We start from the raw sequence: 15,751 nt of genomic DNA on the forward strand, positions 1-15,751 counted from the left end.
TGGCATCTGATATGACTCATGAATCGCGGTTAAAAAAACGATACGTTATGGTTTTAATTTTCGTCGCCTTGGCCTGCGTTACGACAACTCAACTTGTGTTGCCATGCCGTAAAACACTTTTGTCCGACCTGCCAGTGAAGAGAGACAGAAGGCCTTAAAGCTTATAAATTTATAGACGATGAAAGCAGGATTATCGACACGCACTTTCATTTCATAGTCAGTATTAGAGACTTTCTCACGATGATCATTGAGAATGTTGAAGCACTGAAGTCGTGGCTGGCAAAACTCCTGGAACCAATGTGAGTGTTGAATTGAGATGACATTTAGCATGCATGCTACGTAGCTACGTTAGCTAGCTAGCCAGTGGGTGAGCCGGGCATCAATGGGGGGCTTGCTAGAATCTGATGGCAAATTCTTGCACGAGTTAGCAAGCCACCATTGCCGCTAGCTGGCTTTCATAGCAAAGAGAGACTGTGAGAGTATCGTTACCTAACGTTAAAGACGTACAAATATGCACGGTGGGGAGCGTTTGTCTCACTTTTATTTTAGGGTAGTTAGACGCGTAGTTAGCCCACGATAATGTGGCTTTACTACAGCTCTGTAGCAAGCTATCAGGCTGCATCAAACAACTTGCATGCTGCTGCTTGAGATTTAAATAAGTGCCGAATAATTTGGGCGATATCCAGCGTCATGTTACTGAGTTATAAGTGTTATGTAAGTTAATACCATAGTGTTAGCATAGTTGCACAAACTCGTACTCTGTCTCCCTCTCTTTCTATCCCTCAAATCATTAAATTACATTGTAATTATTAGGACATGTGTTGCTACAAACGCATATAAAATACATTATTGTTTTTACTAATAATAAATTGATTTCGTACAGGGATTAATTTAGATGGTGCATCACCCAAACAGTGCCTGTGTGCACATTACCAGCTGTCTCACATATGAAGCTCTCAGAGGTGCACTTTCTTAGCTTTGCACACACATTTCTGACTGATTGTTTAGTTTCAGGCACATTAATCTCTGGCCCTATTGGTTCATGAAGGTCAAATGGAAGTAAAGGTAGTTTTAAGAGTTTATGATACATAAGCCATTTAGCCATGTAATTAGTAATATATTACCTCGTTGTCAAGAGTGCTTTCCTGTGGCTTTGTGTGCCTGTGGTGTTAGTGTAAAAGCTCCACGAGGACGTTTAGTATGATCTGTTAGCATGTAAAGATTTTGTGAAATAGAATATATGGCGTGCCATTTGGTGCAACTGTTTGGATGCTATTTTTGAAAGCTTCGTGGCACTGTTCTGCCAGGCGTGTGTCGTTATGGTCTCACTTGGTACTGACTATGTTTAGGTTTGTTTTGGTATTTTCTGCATGCATGGTTGGGCCCCACTGGATTGACATACAGTATATTACAGTTGGTTTATTTATAGATATGATTTCAGTGTACTCTCTAAAATTAGTCTGCTGCTTCCCTCCTATTTTAGTATTTAATTAATTTCCCAAACATTTTATTGCTTTTTCCTTTTGCATTGTATTGTTGAAGTAAAATTTCAGTTCGATGAAATTGAGACTGTATATATTTGAACCTACAGATGTGATGCTGACCCCTCTGCATTAGCCAACTATGTTGTGGCTCTTGTGAAGAAGGACAAACCAGAGAAAGAGCTGAAAGCACTTTGTGCGGATCAGCTTGATGTCTTCCTACAGAAAGGTATGAACGCCATGTCACACAAAGCTTCTGCTTCTGCCAGTGTGAATGAATGCAACATGACAATTTTATGTTGCTTTTTTTATTTTATATCTAGCTCTTACTGGTCAAAAAGTTGCACAGAAGGTTGTGCTTCAGTCGAGAGTTCCATCATTCAGTTAACAAGCGGAATTGATTTTATTTACGTTACTTAAAGTTACACACTTAAAGATGAGCTGTACATGAGCACAATGTACTACTTGTGGAACCACAGAAGGCCACCAGGGGGTGTGTTAATTTTTACCCCATGTAATGTCTCCAGCCTGTATTGCATGAAGCATTGAAACAGGTTCTATTTTAATTGATTATTCCCTGACACCATTCCTGCACAAAACCACACTGGAAGGCCACATAAGTTAGTAAGTCTAAAGCCTGTCAGAACTCTCCTATCACAGCCCATGATCTTTGGAATAACATATTACACTCAAACAAATGGTTCAAATTACCTCCTTTTGAATGTTTGCATTTTCCACTTCATGTCCTTTTTATTATTTTACGTTTATATGAAGCAGCTTTTCCTTGGTTAATGTCTGTTCTGTGTCTGTATCCGTTATTCATTTGGTGTTTTATTATACTTTGGATATATTGAGTGCAGGAGATAATAGAAGAGCAGGAAATAATTTAGTGTCGACTGATTCAGGAGGAATGTCATTTCATGCCTAAGGGCCGCTTTGCTCATTTAGAGTGATCGGGCATAACTTCAGATAATTCAGTAAAACATGGAATCTATTTACATGTATTTCATGTTTTCTGTGCAGAAACGACGGGATTTGTCGATAAACTTTTTGAAAGCCTGACAACCAAGAACTACCTGGGAAATCCTGCTGTCAAGGAAGTACCTAAAGAAGAGGTCAAACCACCTGCAGTCAAATCTGATGTTGTGGAGGTAAGAAGAGTTTATTGGCTGCAACAAGCATATTTGAAATACTTGAAGCTAAGTAGGTATAGCAGAACACAACAAGTAGTGTTTCTTCTATGTAGGATTTTGGATCAAATCATTTGTGGCCACTTTATTCGGTAGACCTTGCTAGTACCGGTTTGCACCCCCTTCAGAACTGCATTAATTCTTTAGTCCATATTGACATAATAGCATCATGCAGTTGCTCATGTCTACATGTTTTAATACGTTGAGTGGCTGCCATGTGATTGGCTGATTAGATATTTGCATTATCTAACAGTTGGACAGGTGTACCTAATAAAGTGGCTGGTGAGTGTGTATATAAATCTTCTGTTTTAAATTCATAAACCCCAGAAGAAAAGAGAGAAAAGTAATTTTTTCCACTTAAGGCTGAAACTCCAGATGAGGAGAGAGAAAACAGGCGGAGAAGAAGTCCTCTGAGAAGCCGCCCTGACTTCAACGAGTCCAGGTATGGATATGTTTCATCTTGCTTTTCAACTAACCGGCAAAGCTTGATGCGTATATGCAGATACAATTCTGAGAGAAGACATCTCAGAAACGTAATTCCAGTCCCAGTCAGGCTAAAATCTCCAATACACAGGGCTTTGATTTCCAACTGCTGATAAAATGCATAATTTGCATTTTGTAGTTGGTGTAGAGATCTAAACATGTGGCTATATTTGCATGGTTAGTTTGAAATTCCAAAGTCCTGCTTTAAGCTTAATGACGCCTCAGTGTTCAGTAGATACAATAAAATAACTGAGAGGTGCTTAGGTATCATTAACAGCATGCTGCAGCAACAACCTCTTACATACATATGTTGGCCTCTTGCATTTAAAATGGGCATGAAGATAGTTATTAAAATATATTCCCTCAAACTCATCAACCACACAGGTGCCGCGATGACAGGAGGCGGGATGAGCGCAAGCGCCGTGACTTCGATCGGCACGGGAAAAGCGTCGGCGACTCCCACCGCGAGCGGGAGCGTCACGAGCGTCGCAGGGGTAGCCCCCGCGGGAGGAGCTACAGCCGGAGCCGAAGCCGGAGCAGGAGCGGCAGCCGAGGAAAGAGCAGGGACAGGGAGCACAGAGGAGGCAGAGGTGAGAAAGTCCCCACCCCCCAACAACCAATAACAACAGCACAGGGAGGGGACCAGACCCAGGAGTGAACAAGATCCTGAAGCCCCTGTCAGTCGATCTGCACATTAGTGATGCAGAAGTACTGCTGGAGACGTCCGCAGTTTGGAATGCATTGAGGTGCTTTACATATTGATAGGAGACTGAGCAGCCTTCTGGATGTAGCTATTTGTATTATATTCTATTGAATCGTCGGTCAGTATTCCTGGGAGTTATTATTGATAAGGAACAATGTGGACAGCTTTGCAATCACATCAGAGGGGATTCACCAACATGGCCTGGAATTGTCCATATCTCCCACAAGGTTACGGTAATGTACAACTCATAAGCGAGATGAAAGAAGCGTCCGTTTTGAAAAAGCTTACAATTCATCAGATGTAAATTCATGCTGGTACTCCAATGTAATTAGTATTTGTGTTTTCTTAAAATGTCTCCTATTTTTTGCTTGACTTTAACAGACTTCAAGTCAAAGTTTGAGTTAGAAAGGAAGGACACAGACTGCTTCAACACATCCGGCACCCAGCAGCAGCAGCACCCGTCGCCTCTCCTGCCCCTGCCCCTGCCCACACCTCCGCACCCTTTTTCTTCCTCGTCGTCCGCTGCAGTCTCGGGAGCTGGAGGTGTTCCCGTAGTAACACCGGCTCACCTGCCCGATAGCACTACAGACAGCTGGTCCAACTACTATGGCGCCCAGAGGCAAGATGGTGTCGGCAAGCCATTCAGCAATAAGAGTGTTTCGCTCAAACAGCGCTGCAGGGATTATGATGGTAGGACCAGTGAATCATCATTTCCTCCTTTGATTTCTACTTTCAATACTTTTCAATTTTGCTGAAACATTCCTTCCTCCATCTTTGAGCCTGTTGGTTTTCAGCACTATTTCTCCAGAAAATGACATGGTCATTGTAAAGTTGTGTACACGCTACCATTGTCTTCCCATGAGGGTTATTGATTGCCTTGTTTAGACTCATCACTAATGACCACTGTTAGGCAGTCCCTCCCTTCTCCCTAGTGTAAGGCAGGAAAGCAAGCAGGCTTACACTCACCCTCCCCTAGACACGCAAGGGTTTAAACTTACCCACTGTCCCTGAAGTACACTGCTATCTGTCACAGTGCTCAAACACTGCCACTAGGGACCTAGTTTCTTAATGAGACTGTGGGGTAAATACATGCACTGTATAACTTGGCTGCTTTTAACTTGTACACACTTTCATCTTGTTTTGTTTTTGTTAATTCTCGTTGCTCTTTTCATTTGTTCTCGTTCTCCTTTCAGTTACCTGGGTGCATCTGTCCTAAACTTCTAGATATCTACATGAATATGAAAAGGCTAATTAGTTGTCTGTCTGTTGTCTACCTCACACAGAAAAGGGATTTTGTGTACGTGGTGACCTCTGTCCCTTCGACCATGGCAACGACCCTCTCATCGTTGATGATGTGAATCTACCGAACATGATTCCGTTCCCTCCCCCACCTGTGATGCCCCCAGCTGGCCTGCCCATGCCCCCGATCACTGAGCCACCCCCTCCCCTCAGAATGCCTGCGATGCCACCCTATGGCCAGCCCCCACCACCAGGTGTCTTCCCCATGACTGGTAAGTAAAACTGAAAACACATGGGCTACGTGCTGCCATTTGATGTGAATGGCAACATATCCAGTGGCTAGTATGATTGTGAAAGCAACTGCTGACTTGTGATTCCTACAAACCACTGCAGCTAGTTATTCTCCACCTCATGTTTGCACCCTGAGGCACATTTCCCCCCATCTCTGGTAATGTGCTCCCTCATCAATTTCTCAAAGTGGATAAAAGTGACTATGCTTTTTTCTGTCTTCCACCACCAACTAAGTAAACATTTTTAGCATATGTTGTAATGTACGTCTTAACTTCTGTGATTGCTGGACAGTTTGGATTTTAATGGATCATAAATCTGTTTGGTGTATATATATCTCGGGTATATCACAGATATACCTGAGATATTAACTTGGGCTTGTGTCTCCCGCAGGACCCCCACTGATAGCAACTAGTGGGATTGATCCACCCAACCACCAAACAGCAATCACTGCTTCTCCTCCTATCGGACCGCCTGGTGTGGGGCTGCCGCCTACTCTTCCTCCTCCACCTCCTCCCTCTTCATCCTCATCTGTGTCTCTTCGTCCCCAATATGTCCAGTCTGAATGTAGGCAGCGATGCTTTTTCTATTCAGATTCTATCTGTTTGTTTTTTCCTGGTCTAGTTCATGTTTTCTTGCGGTTGTTTAATTATGGTAGATATGACATAAAGTTGAACTATAATAACTAAGTTTGGGAGCTTTTTTTAGGCACCCTGTGTTTAGATTTTCTGTCAAAAGTTTGTTGATCTCTGACTTGGAAGTGTATGCAATGACGCATCCATTTCTTCAGGCTGCAGTAATGGTAGTTGACCAGAGAGTAGCACTGTTTGTTAACCTAAGACAAAGAAGCTATGAGCAATTAACATGAACTCTGCCACATCTTATTGTGGTCAGTGCTTTCCCCATACTTCAGCTCATGAATAATTCCAATAAAACAGAAAAACTAAGGCTTAGTTTAAATGGAATGGGTCTGTTTTTAGTTGATTCCAAACTGAGGTTTTCGACCTTAACTCGACTCAAATAGCCAAAATCATTAATGTTATGAAAGATCCTCTTTTGTTAAAGTTTGCCCAAGCTGTCACAGGTTGCTGTCGCTCCATTGGACACATTTATCGTCACAATCTTTACAAAATTGATTTGTTTGATGAATGCCAGGAAGTTTTTATACAGGACTGCTTGATTTCATTGTGTTATTACAGTCACTCACCTTGGGTGATTTTTTTGTATTACTTTCACATTTTTTATGGCTTTTGAAAATGTGTATTATTCCCTCTAAGCCTGTGTTTTTGCCTGTGTTTATTTTTACACATTAGATAACTATGATCCAGAGGGCTATAACCCAGAATCGCCAGCTCTGACTGGAGCAGGTCGTAATCCGTACCGTCAGTTCATTCCCCGAGTGCAGACCCAGCGGTCCAATCTCATCGGCCTCACCTCCAACGAAGGACAAGGATCCAGAGGTAGCTTTCTTGGTGCTCGCACGTTTCTCCAAACTAATCTGGGGCAATAGGCTCTGTTGGTGTGATATTTGATTGGGAAACTTGTCCAAACGTAAATACTCTGCGTGATGATGGACAGCTTTATCGTGGATATAGAAAAATGCAAACGCTCCCTTGTCCTTATTATCATTTCTCTGCATTTTGTGTCTTCTAGCTGCCAACATTGTGATCCAGACAGAGCCTGCCACTGCAGCAAGCACTCCTGGAAGTAATGTGTCCCGTTTTAACACAGAGCAGGACACCAGGAAGAGAACCATGGGACCCAGTACAGCTGAGGGACCAGCAGCTAAAAAACCCTGGATGGACAAGTATGGATTTTTAAAGATGTGCACTTTTTTTTTTTTAAATATCCTAAATAAGTTTCTCCTAAATAAGATGGTAAAAATTGAAAGGGAGAACATTCTTAATTCTGGATTGCATGTTAACTACCCTGCAACAGGGTGACATGCAAGGATCCCATCACATAAAATCATATGGATAACACTGTTGCCATGGCAATAAAGCAGTGCAAAGAAAGGAAATGGAGGTGTGATCATAGATATTATCTCACAGGTTTTTGTTTTGTGAAGACATTTTAAGAAACTAGTTGGATAGTTGAAATTTGAGTCATCAAATCCCCCCCTCCCTTTCCTGTTACAACAATGGGAGCCTTGTTTCAAACCAAGGTGACTCATAGGTCAAGAGCCTATCTTTTTCGTCCGTTTCGGGAAGGCAGTGTGCACAAACCTCATCTCCATGACTAAGATGCTCCTCCTTGCAAGGGGTCTGCTTGTCATTGTTGGTGATCTTGCCCAAAATGTTGATTTCTCTTTAAAACAAATATCGTCTTCTTCTGATTCCAGGCCACCCTTTAACAACCAACATAAGAACACTTTTCCCAAGAGGTATCACTATGTGAACACTAAGTTGGAGGTGCGCAAGATCCCACGTGAGCTCAACAACATCACCAAGCTTAATGAGCACTTCAGCAAGTTTGGAACCATCGTCAACATCCAGGTAAATGGTGTAAGCAGAAATCCCAGTGTGGGTGGGCAGTGAGAAAATCAGGTGGGCCGAGCCCATCCAAGTCCAAACATAGGCTACTCAACAGCATCATTATTAATCAGTATGGATACACTGGCATCAACATGCCCAGTAACGTTAGTACATCAGTATAAAATCTAATTGTACACCCAACAAAAACTATATCCAAAAAAACACATTATCAAAATAGGTCACTACAGTCCAACATTTGCTTGCTAGATTTCTGCCAATACACAGTTCTAGAGAGTATCAGCTCTGTAGAAGAATTTGTTTCCTCGTATACACATACCTAATCTGCACTCTCCGTGCAAGGTGGTGTTTGGCGGAGATCCACAGGCAGCGTTGATCCAGTACACAAAGAATGAAGAGGCCAGGCGGGCCATATCCAGCATCGAGGCGGTCCTCAACAACCGCTTTATCCTTGTGTACTGGCACCGCGAGCCGGGCACCAACACTACAGGGCTTCAGCAGCAGCAGCAGGAGCAGAGCTCAGGCAGCCAGGTGGCCGGAACGGTGCCCAACCAGGGGCTGCAACACAGCAACATGCATAAGGTTAGAATTAAGAAATCTACAGACGTCCATCACATTACGCTCCACGCTTCATCACATTAACTTTTTTTCTCTCTTTTCTTCTATCCGCAGGTGATCAAGCAGCACAATCCAGCGGCCTACGTGTTGAACAAGACTGTACCCAAGCATCGCCTGCCAGCATCGCCTGGGATATTAGCTACAACCAAGTTGGAAGGCGTGAACCCAAACACGGATGCTGTCACTGTACGTCCTCGTCTGTCTGTGTGTCATGTGATGCCATACCTGGGCGAAATGGCAATTTCATATAAATGATCTGTTTCAACAAGCTCGGATTACGACTCTAAACATCATCAGCAGAATACAGATAATGTCAGGCATGTTGTGTCTCGTTTAAACGGGTAAAATGTCAACTATTGTAGTTTAGCTTATTCGTATGCTCAGCCTTATATTTCCTATAATCCCTATGAGTCAGTCTGAGTCAGTTGTCTTTCAAACGTGCACTTCCTACTGCCCTCCTGCACTTCTCAAAGCCGGGCGGTCTACGTGGAATATTCATAACGCGTCAGTATCAGGATCAACACTCCCAGCCCTGCGATGTTTGTGCCAACGGGAGAACGCTGTTAACACCAGTTTACCACCATGACACTTGAGGGACGTCAGGGACAAACAGATTGCAGTCCAGTGATGCTGCCCAGCCAGCCTCACACAGTTTAACAGGATATAAGAAAAGAAGCAATGCAGGAGAATGAAGAATAGTTTGTTGAAACACATTCTTGCTCATGTCTATTGTGGCTGAATACAAGCTCATTCTGATGGCCTAAATATGTAGCTCTCTCTCTCTCTGTGGCACTTAGGTTGCGCCTGCACTGACGAACACCCAGAAGGGCCCTTACACTTCCACAGCCCTCAAGTCATCCTCAAAGAGCTTTGGGAAAACGGGAAAAGCACTAGAAGCGCAGGAAGTCCTCAAGAAGAAACAGGCATGCGGCTTAATCTTTTAATACATATTTTGACTGGTAGGAGAATAGCAGATTTGAGATTAGCCCGTTTCTCTCAGGGGCCAGCAGTGAGAAGCAGACTACCATTGAGAAATTAAATGTCCACCAACAGCAACTAGTGTATTTTCCACTTCAGTGAATATATTGTATTTTTTGTCTTTGTTCCTTTAGGAGGCATTAAAACTCCAGCAGGACATGACAAAGAAGAAGCAAGAGATGTTAAAGACACAGATTGAGTGCCAGAAGGTGAGACCAGCGTCAACATCCCTTCCCATCCATTTATCTGTGATCCTTCTCGTCATCCTTTCTTTCCTTCGCTCTCACCGTGTCATGTTTTCTCTCGTGTTTACTCAACTCTCACTCCACCTTTTCTCTTTTCCCTGTCTTTTACCTCATCTTCTCTCTTACCGCTTGTCATTCCAGGCCTTGATAAACCGCCTGGAGAAGAACCGAGGGATGAAACCTGAGGAGCGAGCCAACATCATGAAGACCCTGAAGGAGCTGACGGAGAAGATCGCACAGCTGCAGAATGAAATGAACCCCGCCTCCCAGGTATCAAGCGTAAAACCAAACCACGGCCAGGCCAAGACCAAGACCGATGTAAGTTTGGTCCATCTTGGTCGGCAGAAAGATAGGCTTTTCATTGCTTTTATGTGTTTCTTTGTGAATAAAATGTTTTCTCATTTTTTGCATGATATGTAACCAGGCCCAGAAGGAATTGCTGGATGCTGAGTTGGACTTTCACAAGAAGATGAGCTCTGGAGAAGACACAACAGACCTCAAGAGAAAACTGGGACAGTTACAGGTGGAGGTAAGGCGAACGATCTGCCACAAACAAGTCTATAATGACACCACAAACAAGGAGACAGACGGTGACAGGATCTTGCATCAGTAGCATTTTTGAGGCCATGTCACACCAAGAAGTACCTTAGTTACATACTAATATATTAGTCACATATATGACTCATCACTGCTGGATTAATTAAGATATATAAAAAAGGAAAGAGAAAAGTAACATGCAGATCTGAATAACGTGTCCACGAAAAGCACTTCTACACAGGAAGGATACAAGTAGTATTCACACACTGTGATCCCGAGGGAGGAATACATAATACATTTTGTGTATTCCCACTATTGAATTTAATATGTTATATCAATTCAAAAATGATACAAAAAGTAAGAAGTATAATTATGCAATTATAGTTTTTCTCTGTCTGAATTCAAGTTTACAGTGTTATTTGCATTTAAACATGTCTCTATTCTGCAAACCAGGCGTTAGTCATCTCAGACTTTTCCCATATCTTGCACACAAACACGGATAAGGTCGGCCGTGTCACAAGATCAGCCTAACAAGAACATTACTTTTGTTAGCAACACCCTGCCTAGCATGTTTTTTCCTCTACCCCTATGGGTCCTAAATTAGCTGGTTATTAAAAATGCATACTCCACACCCCCCATCCATCCTCCTTCTGCACATTAAACTGCAGCCACTTAAGCAAGCCCAGAGGAGCAGCCGCTAACGAAGCCAAATCAGACACAGGTCCTACGCCGATGTAGCGCCGTCTCATTAAAGTTTGAGACGCCGGTCCTTGTAAGAAAATTTGCGGGATGACAATTAGAGGGAGACGTGAGCGAGGGGCAAATGGATGAGAGAGTGGCTGTGAGGTTGTGGAGTGGTTAGGAAGCAAGGAGATGTCACTTAAAAAATGGAGGAGTGTCAACTAATGGCAAAGGGCAGGGAGTGATAGAGGAGGAGGCCAGTGTCAAGTTTAGAAAATAGTTTAGCTCTAAAGATGAGGAAAATATGTAATTTGCTGATATTGTATGAGATTTTTGAGTTTTTACGGTATATATTAAGATTTTATTTGGTTACGCTCGTGGTTTTTCCTGGCATACACAAGTTTTCCATATCTGTTAATTATTATTTTTAACACAACCAGGCGGCGCCCATTTATTCTCGTCTGTGTGATTTAAAAAAAGAAAATAAATAAATAAAAAGAAAGTTGTTATATAACCTCCGGAACTGTCTTCCTTTAGGCGACTCGGTTGGGTCTGATCAGGCCCCCAGCAGGTCGAGGTCGGGGGCGGGGAAAGATGGCGCTGGATCCTGGTTCGGTGCACATGGGCCGCGGCAGGGGCCGAAGCCGGGAGCTGATGCCTCGAGGCGGGTCCGTGAACCGCATGGTGGTGGACCACAGACCAAGAGCCCTGGCTATTTTGGGGGTCACTCAGGATGAGAAGGAAGAGCTAATGCCACACTTTGTGGTGAGGACTTTGTACTTTGTTTTATTATTTATTTACAGCTTCAGGAGTTACACTGATAAATTAATTGATTATTGAAGAACTACAATGAATACTGATCTTTTGTTTATCTTAGAAATATGGTGAGGTCGAAGACGTCCGTGACCAAGACGCCAACAGTGTTGTGATGACCTTTAAGACGCGAAGCGAAGCAGAGAATGTAAGTCACGTCACTTTAAACCAGACCAGTCAGTATTTGACTTTTTTTCCTCTTTCTTTCTTTTCCTTAATTATTTGAAATAGTAAAATATTAAACAAAGAATATTAACTTTTGTTTCTTTTTGTTTAGCTTTTACAAAAGGAGTGGAAGCTCATAACTGTCCTGTTTTTTTATTTCTTCTAGGCAGCCAACCAGGGAGCTAAGTTCAAAGGTCGTGTGCTGCAGATTTCCTGGTACAAGCCCAAGACGCCCTCTGTTACAACGGAGCCAGAGGAGGAGGAGGCCAAAGATGAGGACAACGCGGTACGACGAATCACACACAAACCAAAGCGCTTAATGTGAAGCATGGCTTCATGTGTAATCACAGTTAACATGTAGCCACCCAGAAACCACAGACAAAAGTCATAGTGGGGAAACTTTTGAAAGTTTTAGTCGTATTCACAGATTTTACTTGTACATTTCTTTCCAGTGCTTCTAAATTTTTCACTGCTGCTCCCGATGGAAAATCAGGGCAAGCCTCTCAGTACTAAGAGCTTCTTAGCCCTTTGAGTAAAACTGCATTACTGTCAGGTGAAATCCTCATACTGTATTTTCATATTTTTGGTTGGGCTTTTGAGGTCGCAGTCTTTTTTTGTGCCTAAGTAAGTTTAATGTCCTAGGGGCCAACATTTTGTGTTTCAGGCCTCAGATAGAATGAGAGCCCCTCACTGTGTAAAGCAAATATGTGACACAATGTAAAGGTTTAAGTGTTTAAGCTGAACACCAGACATGTCTTCTTTTTTTTTCTATAAGCAGAAGGAAGCTAGCTCTTATTTGCCTGGGGAGGAGGAAGAGGAGGAGGAGGAGGATGACGATGAAGATGACGAGTATGAGAGCCGGTCTTGGAGACGGTGAAGGCACTGTACCTCGTCGTGACCTGCTCTCCAGCAGGATGGGTCATTACTTTCCCCCACATCCAGATAAAATCAACACGACAGAACTCACGTATTTTTTCCTTTCCACTATTTTCAAACTAAATAATTTTAGACTAATCAAAGTAACTTTACTTTACTGTGCATCAGAAGAAGTTTAGAGGGCAGATATTTTTTGTATCCCTCGACTGAACAATTATTTAAAAAATCTCACTTTTGCTGAGAAAGATAAATGTTAAGTTGTTCTTATAGATAGAAAAAAACCTATGTAAGTTTCAGTGTGCATACCAGATGATTAATATCAGTAATGCACAACATTTGTGTCTACTGTGAATAGGTATTTTTATACATACTGTATTTAAGCTCTTTTCTCACCAGTTTTTTGAAAAATCTTGTCCTCAGTTCAGGGACAGCCATTCCTTCACCAATAGAACGTTCTCTGTTGCTACCAGAGAGATATTTATTTATTTTTCCACTGCATACATGCACTGTATGGTACCTATATTGGCACAGTATGGTATGGTTTTCCATTTCACTCTGCTCAATTTGTTTTGGTAGGGGTATGCCCAAAATGTTTTTGACAGTGACTCACTGTGGTGGCATGAATACATGCTAGTTTGCGCATGTTGTATTCTAAACAAACCGAGCATCCCCTGCCCAGCACCTTAAGGTGCTGGTACTATACCATAACCATATTGGAGCCAGTGCAGGTACAGAAGGACACCAGTGCAATAGGAAAATCTAAACTGTTTTTACAAATTGCCGTGTCCATGCATGTCAGATGCAATCTTGTAGTAAATCTTCAAATTTCCCCTGCTAGTTTTGTTGCTCACTACATGTCCGGTGCCGCTCGGTGTGAATCTAAACGCCTGCATGGGTGTTCTACATTTTCTAAGAGTGTGCAACATTTTTCACTTGTTTAATTCTGTCTCTTGGGTCATCCAAAGGGCCTGGCAGGAGGAGGATCAGATCACCCATTTCAGAAATGTGAGATCCATAGACAGGTGTTTGAATGTAAACCTGAACAGTTGATTTTAATATATATATATATATAATTTCTTTGCCTTACACAATCAGCAGATGGCTGAATTTTTACAAGAAATGTGATTTACTTTTGTAAATTTTGTAAATGCTTGAAAGAGAAATTACTGTTGTACTTTTTTTTTTTTTTTTTTTTTTTTTTGCTTTCTTTGAGTTTCTTTTTCTGTCATTTTAAACAAATGACGAGGTTCAGTCAGGTAGAAAAGGTCAAGCAAGAGTGCTTAGCATCTCTGCTTATTCGCAAGAATTTTTTCTTTTGTGTTAAACTAGTCCATGTTGTTATTTCACTAAATTTGTCATTTTAAGTAGGATATTTCTTTAAAAAAAAATAATAATAATAATCTTGCCGAGCTGTGCAAAACACTCGGTGTAGAAGCAGTGGGGGAGTCATGTACCACACAATATTATTGGTGCATCAGTGCAGCTTCGCCTGCATCTGGACATTGTCAGACAGTTCTCCATATTAACTCACTCGACAAGTGCACATGTACACATTTTATGACAAAAAAAAATTATTTTGCATTTTGCCTTCTTTGCAAAATACTGTATTTTAGAAGGGAGGAATGAAACTCATTAAAGTTGATATGACATGTACATTTTTTTGACAGTTTGGGAGGTTTTTGCTTTAGGTGCGTCCCTTAAGCGAATAACTATGTTTACATACGGCCTAAGGAAGTGTTGTTTGGTGTATCCGTATCATAACTCAACTATAGTAATCATATCCAATAACACAGCCAGTCAGATTGAAGCACCAAAAAAGGAGAGACGCTAACTTTAAACGGTAGTAGTCTCACTACACGAATATGCGGGTTGAGATCTGCATTAATATTAACATGCCGATTTCTGCCTGCATGTGAATACAGTCGGTAACGGAGAATTTAACAGTAGGTTTTGTTCCCTACTGTTAACGAGCACCACGTGTACAGGGATGAAGATCTGCTTGAAACGCATTACGTGATTTCCTCCCACCTACAATGTTGGCAGCCTCTTGTTTGGATCGCATATCTCACTGATGACTCGGACGCCTCCTGCCAGTGATGTCATTGTCCCATTCAAACCATTGAGTTCTGTGCCATTTAGTTAGATTCAGGTGTGCGATGGAAAGCTGAAGCTTCTATTTTGGCACACGGTACTTCACATGATTTGCTCATTTGTTTTTATATGAGGTCACTGGCAGTTGTATAGGACAAACCTATATGGGCAGGGTTCTTGCTTGTGTGAGGATTCAGTGGTCTCTCTCCCACCTTTTGTACTATCTCCTGTATGCTACTATCACAACGGTGTAAAAAAAATGTAAATGTTTATTGGATAATAGTTTTGGATTTGTTACTGTTTATATTTGCAGGATGTGGATGTATTTTCTTCATGTATTTTGTTTGTAAAAAAAAAAATGGATTTCTAATTTACTAGCATGTTTGCTTTTGCCAATAAAGATGGAGGAATGGGGCGCTTGGAAGATGATCAAAAGGGAAAAAAAGAGAAGAAAAAAAAATACAATTTGAATTCGATCTGGGACAGGAAAAAAAAAACATTGATGAAAAAAGAACATTGAAAAAAAAAAACCATATTGGCGAGGGGGAAAAAATACCAGCAAAAGCATTCCAGAAAATATAACCTTAAACTCTTGTGTGGTCTCCTTAATTATGCATGTTGTGTGTTTATGCAGACATTTACTCACGATGACAACCAACTACACTCAACACCTGTGATGAGGTGTTCATATATCAAAACAAATATTGGCTGCTCATTCGCTATTTTTCATACAATAAGAACACTTTGAAGTGCATTATTGTATTCACACATATTCCACAGACAAAACAAGAGAAGCTGTGATTGATTTTTAAAACCACAGACTCCACTAACTGCTATTAACAAGTAGCCTGCCAACTGTAACATTGTTAGT

At 41.8% G+C, this 15,751-nt stretch overlaps 1 protein-coding gene across 3 annotated transcripts; it reads left to right on the plus strand.

The window, feature by feature from the left end:
- Nucleotides 1-119: 119 nt before the first annotated feature.
- On the plus strand, nucleotides 120-15,480 carry rbm27 (RNA binding motif protein 27). Of its 3 annotated transcripts, none has more exons than XM_084028930.1 (21): nucleotides 120-299; nucleotides 1,592-1,710; nucleotides 2,505-2,632; nucleotides 3,034-3,113; nucleotides 3,539-3,744; nucleotides 4,239-4,547; nucleotides 5,141-5,368; nucleotides 5,778-5,951; nucleotides 6,698-6,844; nucleotides 7,038-7,191; nucleotides 7,726-7,879; nucleotides 8,219-8,458; nucleotides 8,549-8,680; nucleotides 9,292-9,417; nucleotides 9,607-9,681; nucleotides 9,859-10,035; nucleotides 10,142-10,246; nucleotides 11,473-11,700; nucleotides 11,813-11,896; nucleotides 12,080-12,199; nucleotides 12,692-15,480. In XM_084028930.1, the coding sequence occupies exons 1-21, from the start codon at nucleotides 241-243 to the stop codon at nucleotides 12,788-12,790; spliced, it is 3,144 nt and encodes a 1,047-aa protein (XP_083885056.1). In that variant the 5' UTR covers nucleotides 120-240; the 3' UTR covers nucleotides 12,791-15,480. The 3 variants fall into 3 exon arrangements, with proteins under 3 accessions (XP_083885056.1, XP_083885057.1, XP_083885058.1); XM_084028931.1 differs by having other exon boundaries at nucleotides 9,859-9,987; XM_084028932.1 differs by lacking the exon at nucleotides 5,778-5,951.
- The last annotated feature ends 271 nt before the right edge of the window (nucleotides 15,481-15,751 follow it).

This window comes from Eutrigla gurnardus, assembly GCF_963514095.1.
Source record: "Eutrigla gurnardus genome assembly, chromosome: 15".
NCBI classification, from domain to species: domain Eukaryota; kingdom Metazoa; phylum Chordata; class Actinopteri; order Perciformes; family Triglidae; genus Eutrigla; species Eutrigla gurnardus.